The 16776-nt window shown below is 41.1% G+C and overlaps 1 protein-coding gene across 2 annotated transcripts in view; it reads right to left on the bottom strand.

The window, feature by feature from the left end:
• Positions 1-13847, bottom strand: part of ccdc137 (coiled-coil domain containing 137) — a 30378-nt gene extending 16531 nt beyond the window's left edge. Inside the window, exons 1-3 of one of the 2 annotated variants that reach the window (XM_073026273.1) lie at positions 13644-13847; positions 5529-5656; positions 1509-1743 (exon numbers count right to left, since the gene is read on the bottom strand). In XM_073026273.1, the coding sequence (XP_072882374.1) occupies positions 1509-1743; positions 5529-5637 (344 nt within the window). In that variant the 5' untranslated portion in view covers positions 5638-5656; positions 13644-13847. Of the gene's footprint in view, positions 1-1508; positions 1744-5528; positions 5657-11423; positions 11554-13643 lie in introns of those variants that run through there. The other variant, XM_073026272.1, reaches the window with a different exon arrangement.
• Between the last annotated feature and the right edge of the window lie 2929 nt (positions 13848-16776).

Raw genomic sequence — 16776 nt, 5'->3', positions numbered from 1 at the left:
GTCACCACTCTTGTCCTGGATGCTGTGGAGGCTAGTGCCCATGATGGAGATGACTAAGTTTACAACTCTCTGCAGCTAATTTTGATCCTGTGCAGTAGCGCCACCCCTCCGCCCACCGTCAGCAAAACGCATAACTTTGCACAAAAAAATTCAAAGACGCTTTTACCCCTTGAATTCTCACATTTGTTTCATCTCCAGATTTAATGACTTGCACCACATTCTTTACTAAAAAGTGACAAATGGAGTTTCAAGTTCTGAGCTGGCATTATTAGATCAAACAATGTACAATACATCAAACTTATTGTGTAAGAGCTTGCAACACTATATAATGAAAACAAAAAGAAAATGACATAGAATACTTAATGGTTGCACAGGTCTACACATATAGTTTAAAATTCAAGACTTGTGCAAACTAACAGAATATTAGATGAAGTATTGTTATGCATAACCTCAAAAACATTCATTATTTGTAATAAAAAAACAAAAGATGACTCTCTCTCTACAAATACACATTCTTCTACATAGAGCTGAAGAAGGCTCTAAGACAAAGGAATAGAGTTAGGCCATTCAGCCCAGAGTCTGCTCCAGCATTCCATCACGGCCAATTTAGTATCCCTCTCAATCCAATTCTCCAGCCTTCTTCTCCTCATAACCTTTGAGACCCTTACTCATCAAGAACCTACCAACCTCCACTTTAAATATACCCAATGACTTGCCCTCCAAAGCCGTCCGTGGGAATGAGTTCCACAGATTCACAGCCCTCTTGGTAAAAGTCTACTGTAACAAATGAATGACACACTGATTTAGATCCTAAATAATTAATGGTGATTGATAAAGCCCTCTTTTACAAGGTTGGGGAGGAGGTACAGTGGGTTTTGGGGGATGGCCGAGGGAGAACGAACTCTGATACATTTACTTTGGTACTCTGTACACAGATAAAAGTGATCATTTAACACCAAATCACACTATCATTTCAGCACCAGTTTTCAGGCCAACTTCCACTAAAAGCATCTGGAAATTTGAGTCCATTAGAAGTGCATTTTTTTTTGTTCAGGGTCTACTTTGAAAATAGTTAATGGAGGGTAATAGCAAATAAAAATTTATCTTATGGTTGCACATATATGCTACACTTTGGAAATAAATTAAATGTTGCATTAAATATTTCAGTTTACATATCTGCAGTAGTATTAACTGGAGTGCACAACAATGCAAATAATTGAAACATGAAATAGCAGAAAACTCTCAGGTCAGCATGATAAAGTCATCAATACTTTATGTTAGCTCCGGTTCTCTGCCCACAGACACGGAAAACCATTAGGCATTTCTGTGTTTTTTAAAAAAACTTCAGCATCAGTCTGATTAGCAATACATTTTTTGAATATTCATAAATTTATTAGATGATATTCACAATGACAGATCCTCTTTCCTTTCACCTGGTTTTCATGAGAAAATGAAAATACTGCAATTATCCTTAACGATAGCATTTGTACATTGATAATAGAACATACTCTTTCTTTCTCTCAGACTTTGATTTCACATGGCCTTCCTGTTCTTTTTCCTTGTCCTCCATCTCAGGGTAACGTGGCTGCTGATTCTCGCTCATGAATATTACGTGCTTTGCCACCTGCTCCATGCGTTGAAGATAATTTTTCACTGACTCCCGTTTCTTCCTCTTAAACTTCGGAACCTGTATATCCCCACAGGGATCTGAGCCTCTTAAAGCAGATACACTTTTTGGCTTTTCTGGGTGTTTAAAGGAAGGCAAAATCAGAATTTCTCTTCACATAGTCACAGATTATTCAGCTAATATTTAATTTATACATTTGTAAATAACAACTGGTCCCAAAACAGCTAGCTTTCAAGATTTATACTTGACTGTTATTTCCCCTCTATAGAAACTGTCCCACTTGCTCAGCTCCCCTAGCATTTTGTATGTTGCTCAAGATTTCCAGTATCTGCAGAAGCTCGTGTTTATAGCTTACAAGAGGCCTGGGGTCAGCCATAGGAGTTTTAAATTCAATTTTATTTATTTGAGAAATACAGCCCACACCGCTCAAATACACCCAGTGACCAATGAATCTATTAACCCATAGACTGTGGGAGGAAGCTGAAGCTCCTGGACGATACCCACACAGTCATGGGGAGAACATACAAGCTCCTTACAGGTAGAAGCGGGAATTGAACCTGAGTCACTGGTGTAATAAGAGTTATGCTAACTGTTATGCCACCTTGTGTAGGTACACACACAGTGTTTGATATCTGAAACTCACCGTCAGAAGTGGTGGTAGAGTGAGATACAATCACTACAATTAGGGGGCAACTGGACAGGCAAGGCATGGAAGATTCTGCACCCGTGGGCAAACGGGATTAGATTGGCATGGATGGGCATGATAGTCCAAAGGCTGTTGTAGAAATGTATGACTCACTGAGATGCTGGTGCTCATAGAACCATCAGGGAGAGAGAAGATCAGCAAATTAGAAAGCATTATTGGAGAAGTATCAAAGGCAATGGAAAGAAAAGAAAGATTGCTAAAATTAAAATATTAGTGTCTGAAGTGAGTAGATCGAGGGTTCCTAGTCTTTTTTTATGCCATGGACCCCTACCATTAATCAAGGGGTCCACGACCCCCAGGTTGGGAATCCCTGGAGTAGATAGATGTTGATAAAACAAATGAAAGCAAAATCTCAGAAATTCTAGGCATGTATAGTTTGATACTTTTGCAATTTATTAAAATGACTATATGGTTTTCTCATTTACTAAGTTATTCTATGTGTAAAATATGCTTATGGATTTACAGAATACGATATATTAAATCACAATATACAATTTAAAATCTGAAATGATTCAAGTGCCAAGAGAATAAAAAAACATAACTGAATACATGTAAATAAATTTGTAGGGTCCCACTGGACGGAATCAAGGTTATAAAACTGAAATATACGTATTGATTGTAACAAGAAGAAAGGTAGCAAAGAGGCACATACAAGTTAAGGGTCTGATTTTTAAAAAATGGTAAATTAAATATAATTGGGGAGTCGCAAGGGGAGGCATTGTTGGAATTTTATCCAACAATGCAAGTTTATCTACAATGTAGCAGCAAATCAGAATATAATTTAAGTGGAGGAAGACTACAAAAATCAGGGATCAACTTTACTCAACCATCAGGCTCCTGCACCAGAGTGGTTAACTTCACTCACCCCATCACTGAACTGTTTCCAAAACCTATGGGGTTCACTTTCAAGGACTCTTTCATCTCATGCTCTCGATATTTATTGCAGACTATATTTATTTTTTTGTATTTGCACAGTTTATTGTCTTTTGCACATTGGTTGTTTGTCCGTCTTGTGTGCATTATTTCATTGATTCTACGGCATTTTTTTGTATCTACTGTGAATGCCCACAAGAAAATGAATCTTAGGGATGTACATATGGATAATAATTTTAATCTGAACATATAATTTACATAAATTTGGAACTTGCTGCAGTGTGTTGGCATGACTTGCAACCAAACAGTGTGCATAAATACCATCATGTAAATGCAAACAGCATTATAAAATACTGTTGGAGTCGGACATAACATATGAAATAATTTAACCTTTCAGGTTTAACAAATAATTAGAAAGACAAATGAATGCTGGATTGTCTTTGCAAGTTGGAGAAGGAGAGGTTTTTCCATCTGTAGGGGATCAGAGGCCTAGATTAGATTAACCATGATGTTAGTGAATGGCTGAGCAGGCTGAAAAAACAAAATGGCCTATTGCTTCTATGTCCTTATGCAACGGATGAAATATTAGTATAATAGTTTAAACTAAAGCATAGTAGAGACATGTATAGGAAATTACTTCCATTTTGTCTAAACGGCTGTGCATTGTATCAAATATGCAACACTGGAATCAGTAAGACCTCAGAGAGAGAACAAAAGAAATCAGATAATTTCCATTAGCATTTGGCCATTCCTGAAGACATTAACGTAGAGATGACTTTATTTTCTTGCACATTATTACATTAATTGTGATGATAAAGTCAAAATTCCACTCACTACAGCAATAATTCCCTAATTACAGCCTTTGATTACTGCCACAGATATACCCACTGACATAAAGGTCGAACAATTTTGATAACAAATCTACTCTCAAGTTAAATAACATGTGATTAAAATTTTCACCAAAACCTGAACTTCCTGGTGGCTAAACATTTTAATTCTAATTCCCATTCCAACATATCAGTCCATGACCTCATCCTCCTCAGGTTGAAAGAGCAGCACCTTACATTACACCTGGGCAGCCTTCAACCTGATGACATGAATATCAATTTCTCCTTCCAATAAAAATATTTTCCCTTCTCCACTCCCCCTCTTCTTCTATTGCTCACTCTGGCCTCTTACCTCTTCAACCTGCCTATCACCTCCCCCAAGGTCCCATCTTCCCCTACTCCTATGGTCCACTCTCCTCTCCTCTCCTATCAAGAGTCCTTGCTCTCCAGCCCTTTACCTTTCCTACCCACCTGGCTTTACCTGTCACCTTCTAGCTATCCTCCTCCCCCCCCCCCGTCCTTTTTATTTTGTTGTTTTCCCCCTTCCTATCCAGCCCTAATGAAGGGTCTCGGCCTGTAACGTCGACTGTTTATTCACTTCCATAGAAGCTGCCTGACTTGCTGAGTTCCTCCAGGAGCGACAGAGAGAGACTGAGTGACAGATTAAAAATATTGTTCAAAAAGATGCAGAACAAACTCCACAAACAGCTGGCTGTTCCTCTGTTTGGTTTCAATTTTGACTTTAAACTGAACTTCACCATCTTCACCTGATTACTGACTGACAGCCTGTGCTAGACCCTAGATTCCTGAATGAAATAAAACAAAAATAAAACCTTCAGCTGCTCAAGAGGAATATATAGACAGGGTGACAATTTCACCCGCAAGAGAATTTGATCTATTTATATACAGCGCTGTGCAAAAATCTTAGGCACATATACATAGTTAGGATGCCCAAGAAGTTTGCACAATATTGTATTTGTCAATGTGGAGCAGAGAGCAAGTTTGTAAATCTGGCGGGAGCAAAGGATGTTGGGAATGGCGAGGGAGGAGCGCCCCCGGCGGGGTGTGGGGCCAGTGGCAGAGAAGACTTTTGTACAGTACTGTAGATAAATCAAATCCACTAAAAGCCAATACACCATATCAAGCCTGAGCAACTGATATGTGTCCAATGCTCAACATGTGATTCAGGCTCATGGTAACGTGAGCAAGATGAGTACTGGTGACCCCTACCCTCAGAGTGGAGAGAGGGAGGTTGTTGCCTTCCTGGAAAACACTCCAAACCACAATTTTCCTTAACGCAAAGGCACATCATCTGCATGAAGCAAGTAATTTGTTTGTTTATTTCCTTTTGTTTCTTACAAGTTCAATGAGAATTAATTTTATTCCACATCTCACAGTTTTGGATCGTGATCTGTGAATTTTGAGGATAGATTTTTGATACCCGATCAGCTATGATGCAGAGCTCATCTGTAACACTAAAAGCATTTTTTTTTACCTGGTTTTGGCTTCCTTTTTTTCATCTTCCGCTTCAGTTCCTCTTTACTTCTCATTATCTCACGGAGTTTGAATGGAATTTCTTGTTCATCAATATTTTTGGGCTTCATATTGCTCTTATTTGGTTTGCTAAGGAATTAAAAGTGCACTGTCAGTTGATCATGCATTCTATTTCCAACACGATTAACAAAATATCTGGATTCTCTGCTTCAACTACAGAGTGATTACATAAACTAAGATTGAGTCCAAGGAGTGAATCTGGGTGCAGATTCGTACGGACTGTGTTAGGGAACTGGAGCTGCAGCTGAATGATCCGAGAATGAGGTCAATAAGAGCTCCAGGGAGTAATAGACAAGAGCTACAGGAAGGTAGTCACCCCTAAGTTGCAGGAGGCAGGTAGCTGAGTGACTGTTCTGAAAGGGCATAAAAATAGGTAGATAGTGCAGATTACCCTTGTGGCAATTTCCCTCAATAACAACTATACCACTTCAGATTCTGTTGGGAGGGTGGGGGTGAACAACTTTCAGGAGGAAATGACAGTGAACAGATCTCTGGCACTGAAGAGGGTGGGGAAGAAGAGGAGAGTGGTGACTGTAGGGGATTCTGTGGATGTGAAAGAGACTCCAGGTGCCAGAGTCCGGGACATCTCAGATCAGGTCCACAGCATTCTAAAGTGGGAAGGTGAGCAGGCAGAAACTATGGTACATATATTAGTACCAACTACATAGGTAGGAAAAAGGTGGTCTTGAAGAAGGAATATACAGAAATACGGAGGGAGCTGAAAAGCAGGACCTCAAGGGTAGTAATCTCTGGATTGCTGCCTGTACCACGTGCCAGTGAGGGTAAGAATAGGATGATATGGCAGATGAATGTGTGGCTGATGATTAGGTGCTGGAGCAGAGTTTCAGATCTGTGGATCACTGGGATCTCTTCTGGGGAAGGTATGACCTGTACAAAAGGGACGGGTTATACCTGGGGGCCAATATTCTTGTGGGCAGATTTGCCAGATCTGTTGGGGAGGGTGTAAAGTACCTTGGGGAATGGAAACAAGAGTGAAATCATGGTGTCACTGTGTTCATGTCTTGTAATGTTCTATTTACAGGGACTTGAAGGACAGGGAGTGATCTCAAGTTTGAGGTTTCGAGATACAAAGGAAAGCTGATAGGAAGAAACAACGTTCCCCTGCCGTGAGAGTTGAAGACTTGGGATTACTGTCTAAAAATAACAGGTAGGTACACTGCCATGAAGCTGGGAAACACTTATCAGTGTAAAGTTTGGCACATCAGAAATAAATGCCACATAAAATGTAAACTTTAACTCCAAGATTGCTAGATAATTTTGTTAAATACATTACAGTTGATGGGATAACGCAGATATACGAACTTGCAGAATGTACACATTTATTAATAAAAGCATAAACAAGAGAAAATCTGCAGACAATGGAAATTCGAGCAACACACACAAAATGCCAGAGGCACTCAGCAGGCCAGAAGGCATCTATGGGAAAGAGTACAGTCGACATTTCGGGCCAAAATCCTTCGGCAGGAATTAAAGCATACACCCTATCCTCATTATATGCGTCTCCAGACTATGTGGATTCACACTTATGCGAGGAACCTATTTGTATCAATGTCTCCTTATGTGCGTCCAAAACTCAAACAGTTATGCGAGGAGCACTGCTTTCCCACCAATACAAGTCAGGTGCACGCGCCTCACAGTCTCGCATTGGCTTTGGCAAAGTGTGGATGTGCGATCTTGCGTTCTTAAACTTCGACAGCGCTTCTCACTATAGATGCTGCCTGGCCTGCTGTGTTCTACCAGCATTTTGTGTGCGTTGTTGTTTTTCTTAAACTTTTGTTGGTTTTATCTACGATGCAGTGATTTTGTGCTTGAAATATTTAACTATGCCTCCTAAGCGTCTGATGTCATGTCCTGGACCATCAGCCGTGCAGCAGAGAACCGCTTTAACAGTTGAAAAAAAGTTGGAAATTATAACTAGCACGGCATCAGGTAAAGGTAACACAGCTCTGTGACGCTACTGCCAGGAACAGAATCTTGCCTTTAAAGTTCTTTTGTTGCTTGACAATGTGCCAGCCCATCCTAAACAGTTGGGCAGCATTCATCGTAACATAACAGTGCGTTTCCTGCTGCCTACCACAACATCGCTGATTCAGCCACTCGAGCAAGGTGTGGTCCACATTCAAGGCGTATTTTTTTCTTTACGGCAAACTCTCTCTCAGATGCTGCAAGTAACAGACGATTTTGAAAATCCCGGGAGTTTACCAACGGTGAGGGAACGGTGGCAGTCGGAACACTTGGCACAAATGGCGATGGACATGGACCCAAGTTTAGAATGGAGTCAGTTAGCATTTCAGTCGCTCCCTGCCATCAATCATTTCCCTACAAGCAAATTTATGCTGAAAAACAAAATGCTGCCAAGCAAACAACCCTCAGCACTTTCTTCAAACCGGTGTCATCTCCTGCTGCCGTTCTGTGAGTCTTCCTTCACCCCTTGCTGTGCTCAATGTCCACCTTATCCACGTAAAGCTGCCCCAGCACCACAGCAACCACTCATCTCCCAGAGCGAACACACCTGCCACTGTTGGTGAGTACTATGCACTCTAGTATGTTAACTTTCTATGATTTATTACATTGAATATTACCTTAAATTGATGAAATATAATACGAATGTGCCTTGTGGTACTGCTTTTGTGTCGTATTGGAATGAAAATGTGAATAAATTACAGATAAAACATATTTAGGAAGCCCGCTGGAACGCATCCCTATTTTCTCCATTTAAATAATTATTCACATTATGCGTCGACTGCATGGAACGTATCCCCCACATATAACGAGGATAGGGTATATTCCTTCAACAGCCTAAACCATTCTGCCATCACCAGTGTACTTGTGAAGTGCAATCCCTGTGGCAGTACAAACAAAGCTACCAAAACGTTCATCAGAATTCCAATGTGACACCGATCAAGCAAGTTTTTTTTTCTTCAAACATCAAGTTACACCAAGATCTTTTCCCTTCAGTATTGTTATGCTCTCCTCTGGTTTCCTATGGAATTCAAAAAAATAATTTGACAGTAAATCAACCTACATTCCAAAACATAATAAACTGACCTTTGACAAATTGCCACAAATTTAACAGAATGAGACTTAGACTTTCTGATTCACACAGTAAAGAGACATTATATACTTAGGAATCTAAAGATATGCTTAATCTAATGCCATCCACCTGCTTGATCATAGACCAGCTATGACTTCATTGTAATGCACAACAGACTCAGTAAGTGTTCCAAATACCCCTATGCTTCAAAGACAAACATACTGAAATTCTTTTATTTTGCCTTTTCATTTCCAATAGCAAGTTGAAGTAAAACGATTCATTCACTGTACTTTGATTTACATGATCACTTCAGTCATATCTACTTCGGCTCCCAAATCTTGGATCTATCTGCGGAGCCTTTTTAAAGAGTCATCATCTTCATTATGTGCAGTGTCATATGCCATAAGCGATCATGATTATTCTTGACAAATATCTTTCTACAGAAGTGGTTTGCTATTGCCTTCTTCTGGGCAGTGTCTTCACAAGACGGGTGACCCCAACCATGATCAAACTCTTCAGCGATCGCATTACCAGGACTTGTGACATTCATCTGCTGCTCATACCACCTGCGCCTATGCGATTTGCTTGCTCACAGGTAGCTACAAAGCAAGAAGCTCGAAAGAACCCAATTAAGGAAAAAGAAATAAAAATAAAAACAAAAATAAAAGACAAACACTTGATGTGTGAGAGAAAGAAAAAAAGAACAAATCATGCGAACAACATTCCGATCGAAAATTGAGCCCTCAGATCCAAACCCTGGAGTAAGCCCAAAGCCTCACTTATCAGTTACCGTAATCATGTTAGTGGGCACGGTGTACAACAGCCAAGGCATGCTTCACAGCCTCAGCACCATGGAGAAAGGAGTGACCATCGTGGAGAACGAACAACATTGGCTCTCATCCCGGATGACAACACCCTGTCTTTTTAGTCTATCTGGGCTGGTGTTTAAATTGACCAAATGGGCAGTGAAAGGCTCTGGCATACTAGAGAGGGGTGACCATCGCGGAGAGCGAACGAAATCGGCTCTCGCCTCTGATAGGAGCAGGTATTTAAACTGTCCAAACGGCAAATCGTATCTCGCACTGGGACCCGGCTGCAGCGACTCGCTCCAGGCCTAGATTTCGCTGTCCAGCCCAAAGCCACTCTCAAGCTCTTCATATCAGCTTGGCGCCCAGTGATCCAACCTCAAACCCAGGCCAGTTGTACAGGCATCGGAACTCCATCTGCAATGATTCTGCCATCTCAGCTCATCCCCCAAACACACCTGGCTATTGTTTGCCCCTTCCCTGTTTGAGAGGATAACATAACACAAATCATCTCAGAAAAGGTATTTTGAGTGATGTTTTTAAATGGGATTTCTTAGTTTTTGACTACCAGAGAGCTGTCGCACGTGTTCAGTAGTGCCATCTTAAACAGAAGATAAGGTTAATAAATTAATAAAAACACTGACCAACAAACATTTTGCTTCCTGAATATTTTGGGTGTATCTTATGGATTTTGGGCTGCTGATCGTGAAAATCATCACGAAATTTCCCTATCACACACCATTTAAAAAAAAATTCTCTACATTTCTTACTTCAATTCGTAATTCAAGCCAGAATAACTGATGCCAAGATTAAGGAAGGCATTTTTGTTCGTCCACAAATCAAACAGGTCATCAATAATAGGCAATTCGAAGAACTTCTAGCGGGACAGGAGAAAATCACATGGAAGGCATTCAAGGATGTTGTTAAAATTTCCTTGGCAACCTCACAGCATCAAACTAATGCAGCTGGCTGACAACATCCTTCAAGCATACAAAACCATGATGTGCAACGTGTCACTAAAGATTAATTTTCTGCATTCACAGTTAGACTTTTCCCCCTGCAAATCTTGGCAAAGTTAGTGACAAGCTCGGTGAAAGGTTTCACCAGGACATCGCAGTCATGGAGAAACAGTATCAGGGCAACTGGAATCCATCAATACTGGCTGGTTATTGTCTGCCTCAGACACTGAGTACAAATGAAAATCATCAACAGAACATTCTTAGCTTGGTTGAACTATTGCAAAGCATCAGCACCATTTTGCAATTAAATGCATTACATGCAATAAAAGTTGCTTTCTTGTCTCTCCAAATTCCTATGTGATACAAGCTGTCTGAAATTATGTGTTCAGCTTCAAGCAGTTTATCAGAAACAAAAAAAAATCTGATGAAGCAACACTTTCAACAAAATTTACTGTCCAGTGCATCCATCATCTCAAAGCACTGCCAAGTATATACAAAAACACATATATCACTTAAGTACAGCTATCTATAATACCCCTTTTAGAGAATCCCAAAGCATTTTACAATAAATATTTTTGAAGTACTGTAAAGTCAATGCTATAGGAAACGAAGTAGCCAAGGTGCAATATAAATGAGATTGACTACGAGCCGAATTTTGGCCAAAATACTTCTCTGCGCTTCTTCTAAATGAACCGTGGGGTCTCATCCATAGACAACATGGCATTCTCTCAGCACTACACCAGAGGTCTTTGACCTCGGGTTCACAGAGCGGGGCTGTCCTGGTCCAGAGATGGGAACTGGCTCAAAGAGGCATCCTCGCAAGATCCCACGGGCAGCGAGGGGAGAAATGACCAGCCTGTCCAAGTCGAACTGCAGGTATTAACCTAACCTCGCGTATCGGGGATCAAGTGGGCTAACTCCAGCGTCACGGCCCGAGAGGCCCGGTACCCGGAGCCGAGAGGACGATCCATCCCGGTACTCGGGACCCACACCTTGCTACGCTCAGATCAGCTAACCTGTCTCGCCGCTGTCTGCGGTCCCCGAGCCCCGAGGAACCCGGCTTCGCTTGCCGGACCTTCCCCATCCCCGGGCCGCTCCACTCCAAACACACGCGGTCCGCCGGCAGACTAGTCCCCCGCCCCTTTGATCACGTGATCTACATGGCGGAAACCCCATTGGCCCGGGCTGCTGTCCGTCAGGCGGCGGGTGGCCGGCGACTTCCGTTGCTAGGGAGCGTTTCTGGGCCGGCGAAGAAGCCTGGCCTGGCCTGGCCTGCTGGAGGACAACTTTCCTTGGGTTAATTTCGGTCGTATCGTCGGTGAGTATCGTCCGTTGTACCTGGGATTATATCGGGAGTGGAAGACTCTACCTCATGGTGATCTCTGCCACCGAAAAGGACATCTTGGGACTCCAGCGCCGGGTAGTTGATTTATTATTGCCAAATGTACTGAGATGCTGTGTGAGACTTTTATAAGCTAAGTGAACAGATCATTTCATACATTGAAAGAAGAAAAAAAAACATTTATATAATGCAGAATATAGCGCTTCGGTAACACAGTGACAAATACAATCTTCTTCATCGTGGACCTTAGACTGTAAGGTCGAGCTCATCTTTATTGTAGAAAAAGTCTGTCGAGAGTGTTATAACAGAGAGGTAGAAGGTGACCTTCAGCCTGGTGGTACAAGTTTTAGAGCTTTTGTGCCTTCTGCCCAACGGGGGAGAAGAGGGATGTCTGGTATACGAGGGCATTTGATTGTGAATTAGAATCAGGTTTATTAACATTGACTATAGAGAAACGTAGAAACCTACAGCACATTGCAGACTCTTCGGCCCACAATGTTGCGCCGACCTTTTAACGTACTCTAGCAGCTGTCTAGAATTTCCCTTCCGTATAGCCCTCTTATTTTTCTAAGCTCCATGTACCCATCGGAGAGTTTCTTAAAAGACCCTATTGTATCAGCCTCTACCACCTTCACTGGCAGTGCATTCCATGCATCCACTGCTCTCTGTGTGGAAAAACTTGCCTCTGACATCCCCCTTGCACCTACTTCCAAGCACTTTAAAACTATGCCCCCTCGCGTTGAGCCATTTCAGCCCTGGGAAGAAAGCCTCTGGCTATTCACACGATCAATGCCCCTCATCATCTTATACACATCTATCAGGTCACTGCTCATCCTCCGTTACTCAAGGAGAAAAGGCGAAGTTCACTCAACATGGCATGCTCTCCAATCCGGGCAACATCCTTGTAAATCTCCTCTGCACTCTCTCTATAGTATCCACATCCTTCCTGTAATGAAGTGACGGGAACTGAACACAGTACTCCAAGTGGTGTCTGTCTAAAGTCTTATACTGTATAGCTCTTTATGTCACTAAGTAGTTGTTTTGCTGTCACTTTTGTTGTGCTGGCTGTTTTTCCAAGACAGCAGAAAGCCAGTGGGGGGAGGCTGGGCTATGTTCACGGCTCTCTCTTGTGGTCTTGAGCAGAGCGTCTGTGATACATCCCATCCTGACTCGGAGACATGTAGCTGGGTATTCTGGAGATTGCTATGGGATTCCCAACACCAGAAGGACTGGAGTGGTTCAAAAATGTCACTCACCAGCACTTTCACACATGATGTCTGCTGGCTAATTTGCAGGGTGAGGAAGGCAAGTACAATGTTAGCATTCATTTTGAGAGGACTTGAATATAAATGCAAGGACGTAATACCATAATTGATACCACCATGGTGGAAGTTAGAAAGCTGGCAAGATGTGCCTTGGTGTAGTTCAGTCTAGAGTTAACAAAGACATGGTAGAGGGTTTCAGCAGGAGAAAAAGCCCAAGTGTCAGTCACAGAGGTTGCACATGTGTAGAGGTGTTTGTGAAGTCACACTCAGCCTCTCTACCAGTTGCATTAAAAAAGTGAAGATGGTGGTTGGGAAGTAGTGCTGCTGAGGACCTAAGATGATGATTTTCTCAATATTTATTAGGAAAAAGCTTCTTCCCAATCATTGCTGGATATAAGACAGTAGCTTTGATCTTCCCAATATTTATTAGGAAGAAACTTCTTCCCAATCAATGCTGAATATAAAACGGTGGCTTTGATCTTCCCAATGTTTATTAGGAAGAAACTTCTTGCCAACCATTGCTGGATATTGGACAAGCCACATAACAAATTGATGACAATGAAGGAGTCAAGGTACGTGGAGAGCACTAGTAAACACTGGACGTTACATGTTACTCCTCCTTGCATTACCTTTCTTTATTTTCTTTCTCAGGAGCACCTGGACTTCTTTCAACATTTTTTTCCAGTAGAATTAGGTGGATGCCAAGCTTGCCTCTTTCGTCTTGCACGTCTGGACTAATCAAATCTCTTCAGATATTTTCTTATTACCGAACCATTACCAAGAGCCAACGGTTTTTCACTCTCTTCAGGAACCTGAACTATACGAAGGACAAAGAAAACAACCAACATCACTTTAAAGATAAAGAACGAAAAAATAGGGAGAGTGAAAAACGTTGGGTAAATAACACCCCTCCCCCAATACCACCTACCTGGTGCTGTATGAAAGGATGCCATAACTGTGTATGGATTTCATATGCAGAAGAAATGACAGACTATTACCAGGATTCAGGACTGAGCGCCTTCAAGGCTATTGATGAACATGTTGATGATGAAAGTCTGAAGGCATTTATTAAAATGGAAATAAAATTAAGACAGAAAAAATAATCAAGTATTAGAGCATTTTTAAGCATGTAGTTTAGCAATGTTTATCTGAATGTGAGTTAAGGGGAGATTGAGGTAAGGAAGTTACTCCTGGTGAGTGGTAAAAGCAGAAAAATGAAAAAGAGCTGTCAATGTTGGAAAAATAAAATTAAAAATGTTGGATCTTGATGCTTTTGTGATCTGAAAGTTCTTCAAAAGTTATGATTAAGGCATAATACATGTTGCTTACGCTCGTGTCATTAAGTGTTACAAAAATAAAGGGAAAGGTAGAAGCATGGTGAAAGAGAACAAAAAGAAGATAAAGGGAAGAGGATTAAAGAGCTAGGGGAAAATAACCTAAAGAGAAAAAACAAGGGTGGTGTGGTCTTATACCAGTCTACTTATAAAAGTAAATGGCATTGAGATTCCAACAGATAACAGTTAATAAAACAATCATTTTTAATAGTGTGACATCTGCCAATGAAACTTCGAAGTTTCTAGGAAAAATAGAGGCAACTGTGACCACTGAAAAACTCACTGAACAGTCACATTTATATAGGTGATAATATAAAAATACAAATAAGCGTAAGAAAGTTAAACTACAAGAAAAACATAATTGTACAGCCCAATCCAACAAAAGCAAATATCACAAGCAAGAGAGCAAATATCAAAGAGTTAATGTTATGTTGAAAAAGAGAAAGTAAAAGTGAAAAAGAGAAGGTGGCAGAGAAGACAGGACTGAGGTACTTAAATTGATGAGATGATAGATAAAGGTAGACTGCAAGAATTATTTGTCCTTAACAGAGGTGAATATAACTATAGACCATAGATTTAGGATAAAGGAGAAATGAGGAGGAGCACCTTCACTCAGAAAATCACAAGTACCTGAATCCACTACCTGACATTTGCAGAAGCAGAGGTGCCAACAGCATTTAAGAAGTGTCCATATGAGCACTTGAATCGCCTGGACATCGAAGACTTCGGGCCAAGAGGTGAATGATGGGACTAATGTGGATGGGTGCCTACTGCTTAGTGTGGATATGGTAGACTGAATGGCCTATTTCCATGCTGTATGTCTGAGGATGACAAAAGGGAGCACAAGTGATGTGGAGTCAGAGTTATCAATATGATGAGCTGTTGATGATGCTTGTTGAGGAAAGTTAGAGAAAAAGGAAACAAACAGACACGTAAGAGCTGTGAAACATAAGTTAGAGCTGTTGGAAATACTAACCAGTTTAGAGAGTTTCAGTAAAAATATTCAAACTGCAGTAATATTGCGGATAGAATGCCACAGACTTACAACTGTAACTGTACTTAGTTTTTATTTATACTATTAAATTTAATTTGCCTTCATATTAAGATGCATCTATGGTACTCAGTGCGCCCTTCTTTACATCTGTAAGACCTGACATAGAATGGGGGAATTCTTTGTCAAGCACCTTCGCTCCATCTGTCACAAAAGGTGGCATTTCCCGGAGGCCATCCATTTCATTTCAACTTGTCATTCCCATTCTGGCATGTTGACCCTTGGCCTCACTCAAATTGATGGAGGAATACCTCATATTGCCTCTGGGTCAGACCCAACCTGATGGCATAAACATAGATTTATCTAACTTCCCGTAATTTCTGCCCTTCTCTCCTTTTATTTCCTCCATTACCTATTATGGCCCTCTCTCACTCGTTCTCTTCCTCTCACCTGCCCATCACCTCCCTCTGGTGCCCCTTGGATTTCCCTTTCTTCCATAGTCCACTGTTCCATCCTATCTGATTCCTTATTCTTCAGCCTTTAACTTCTTCCACCTATCCCCTCCCAAATTGTGCTCATTCTCCTCCCCACCTTATTCTGGCTTCATCTTCTGATGAAGGGTTGCAACCCAAAGCATCAGTTGTCTATTTGCTCCACAGATGCTGCCTGACTTGGAGTTCCTCCAGCATATTGTATGTATAAGCTTAAATGCCAGGTTTTATTAACCTCAAATGAATTCTAAATAAAACTGCCAACAATGTGTGGTTGAGAACAACTATTGAATGACAATGAAAAGCTGCAGGTTTGGTTTAATCAACATCTCTGTCAGTAGTGACATAGTCTGAAACTTGAGCTTAAAGAAATTTATCATTGGACACATTAATTATTGGAATTAAATTCTTCAATCCTCATTTTACAAAGCAGAACACTTCAATAAATGCTGCATTATAAATTCAATTAGCTTAAATGAAGTGTTTAAGTCAAGTCAACTTTTATTGTCATTTTGACCATAACTGCTGGTACAGTGTATAGTAAAAATGAGACAACGTTTTTCAGGACCATGGTGTTACATGACACAGTACAAAAAACTAGACAGAACTACGTAATAAAAAAAACACAGAGAAAGCTATACTAGACTACAGACCTACACTGGACTGCATAAAGTGCACAAAAAACAGTGCAGGCATTACAATAAATAATAAACAGGACAGTAGGGCAAGGTGTCAGTCCAGGCTTCGGGTATTGAGGAGTCTGATAGCTTGGGGGAAGAAACTGTTATATAATCTGGTCGCGAGAGCCCGAATGCTTCGGTGCCTTTTCCCAGACGGCAGTTGGGAGAAGAGATTGTATGAGGGGTGCATGGGGTCCTTCATAATGCTGTTTCCTTTGTGAATGCAGCGTGTAGTGTAAATGTCCGTGATGGCAGGAAGAGAGACC

This window comes from Hemitrygon akajei, chromosome 22 (genome assembly GCF_048418815.1).
Source record: "Hemitrygon akajei chromosome 22, sHemAka1.3, whole genome shotgun sequence".
Classification (NCBI taxonomy): Eukaryota; Metazoa; Chordata; class Chondrichthyes; order Myliobatiformes; family Dasyatidae; genus Hemitrygon; species Hemitrygon akajei.
This window is presented reverse-complemented; position numbering and strand designations above follow the sequence as displayed.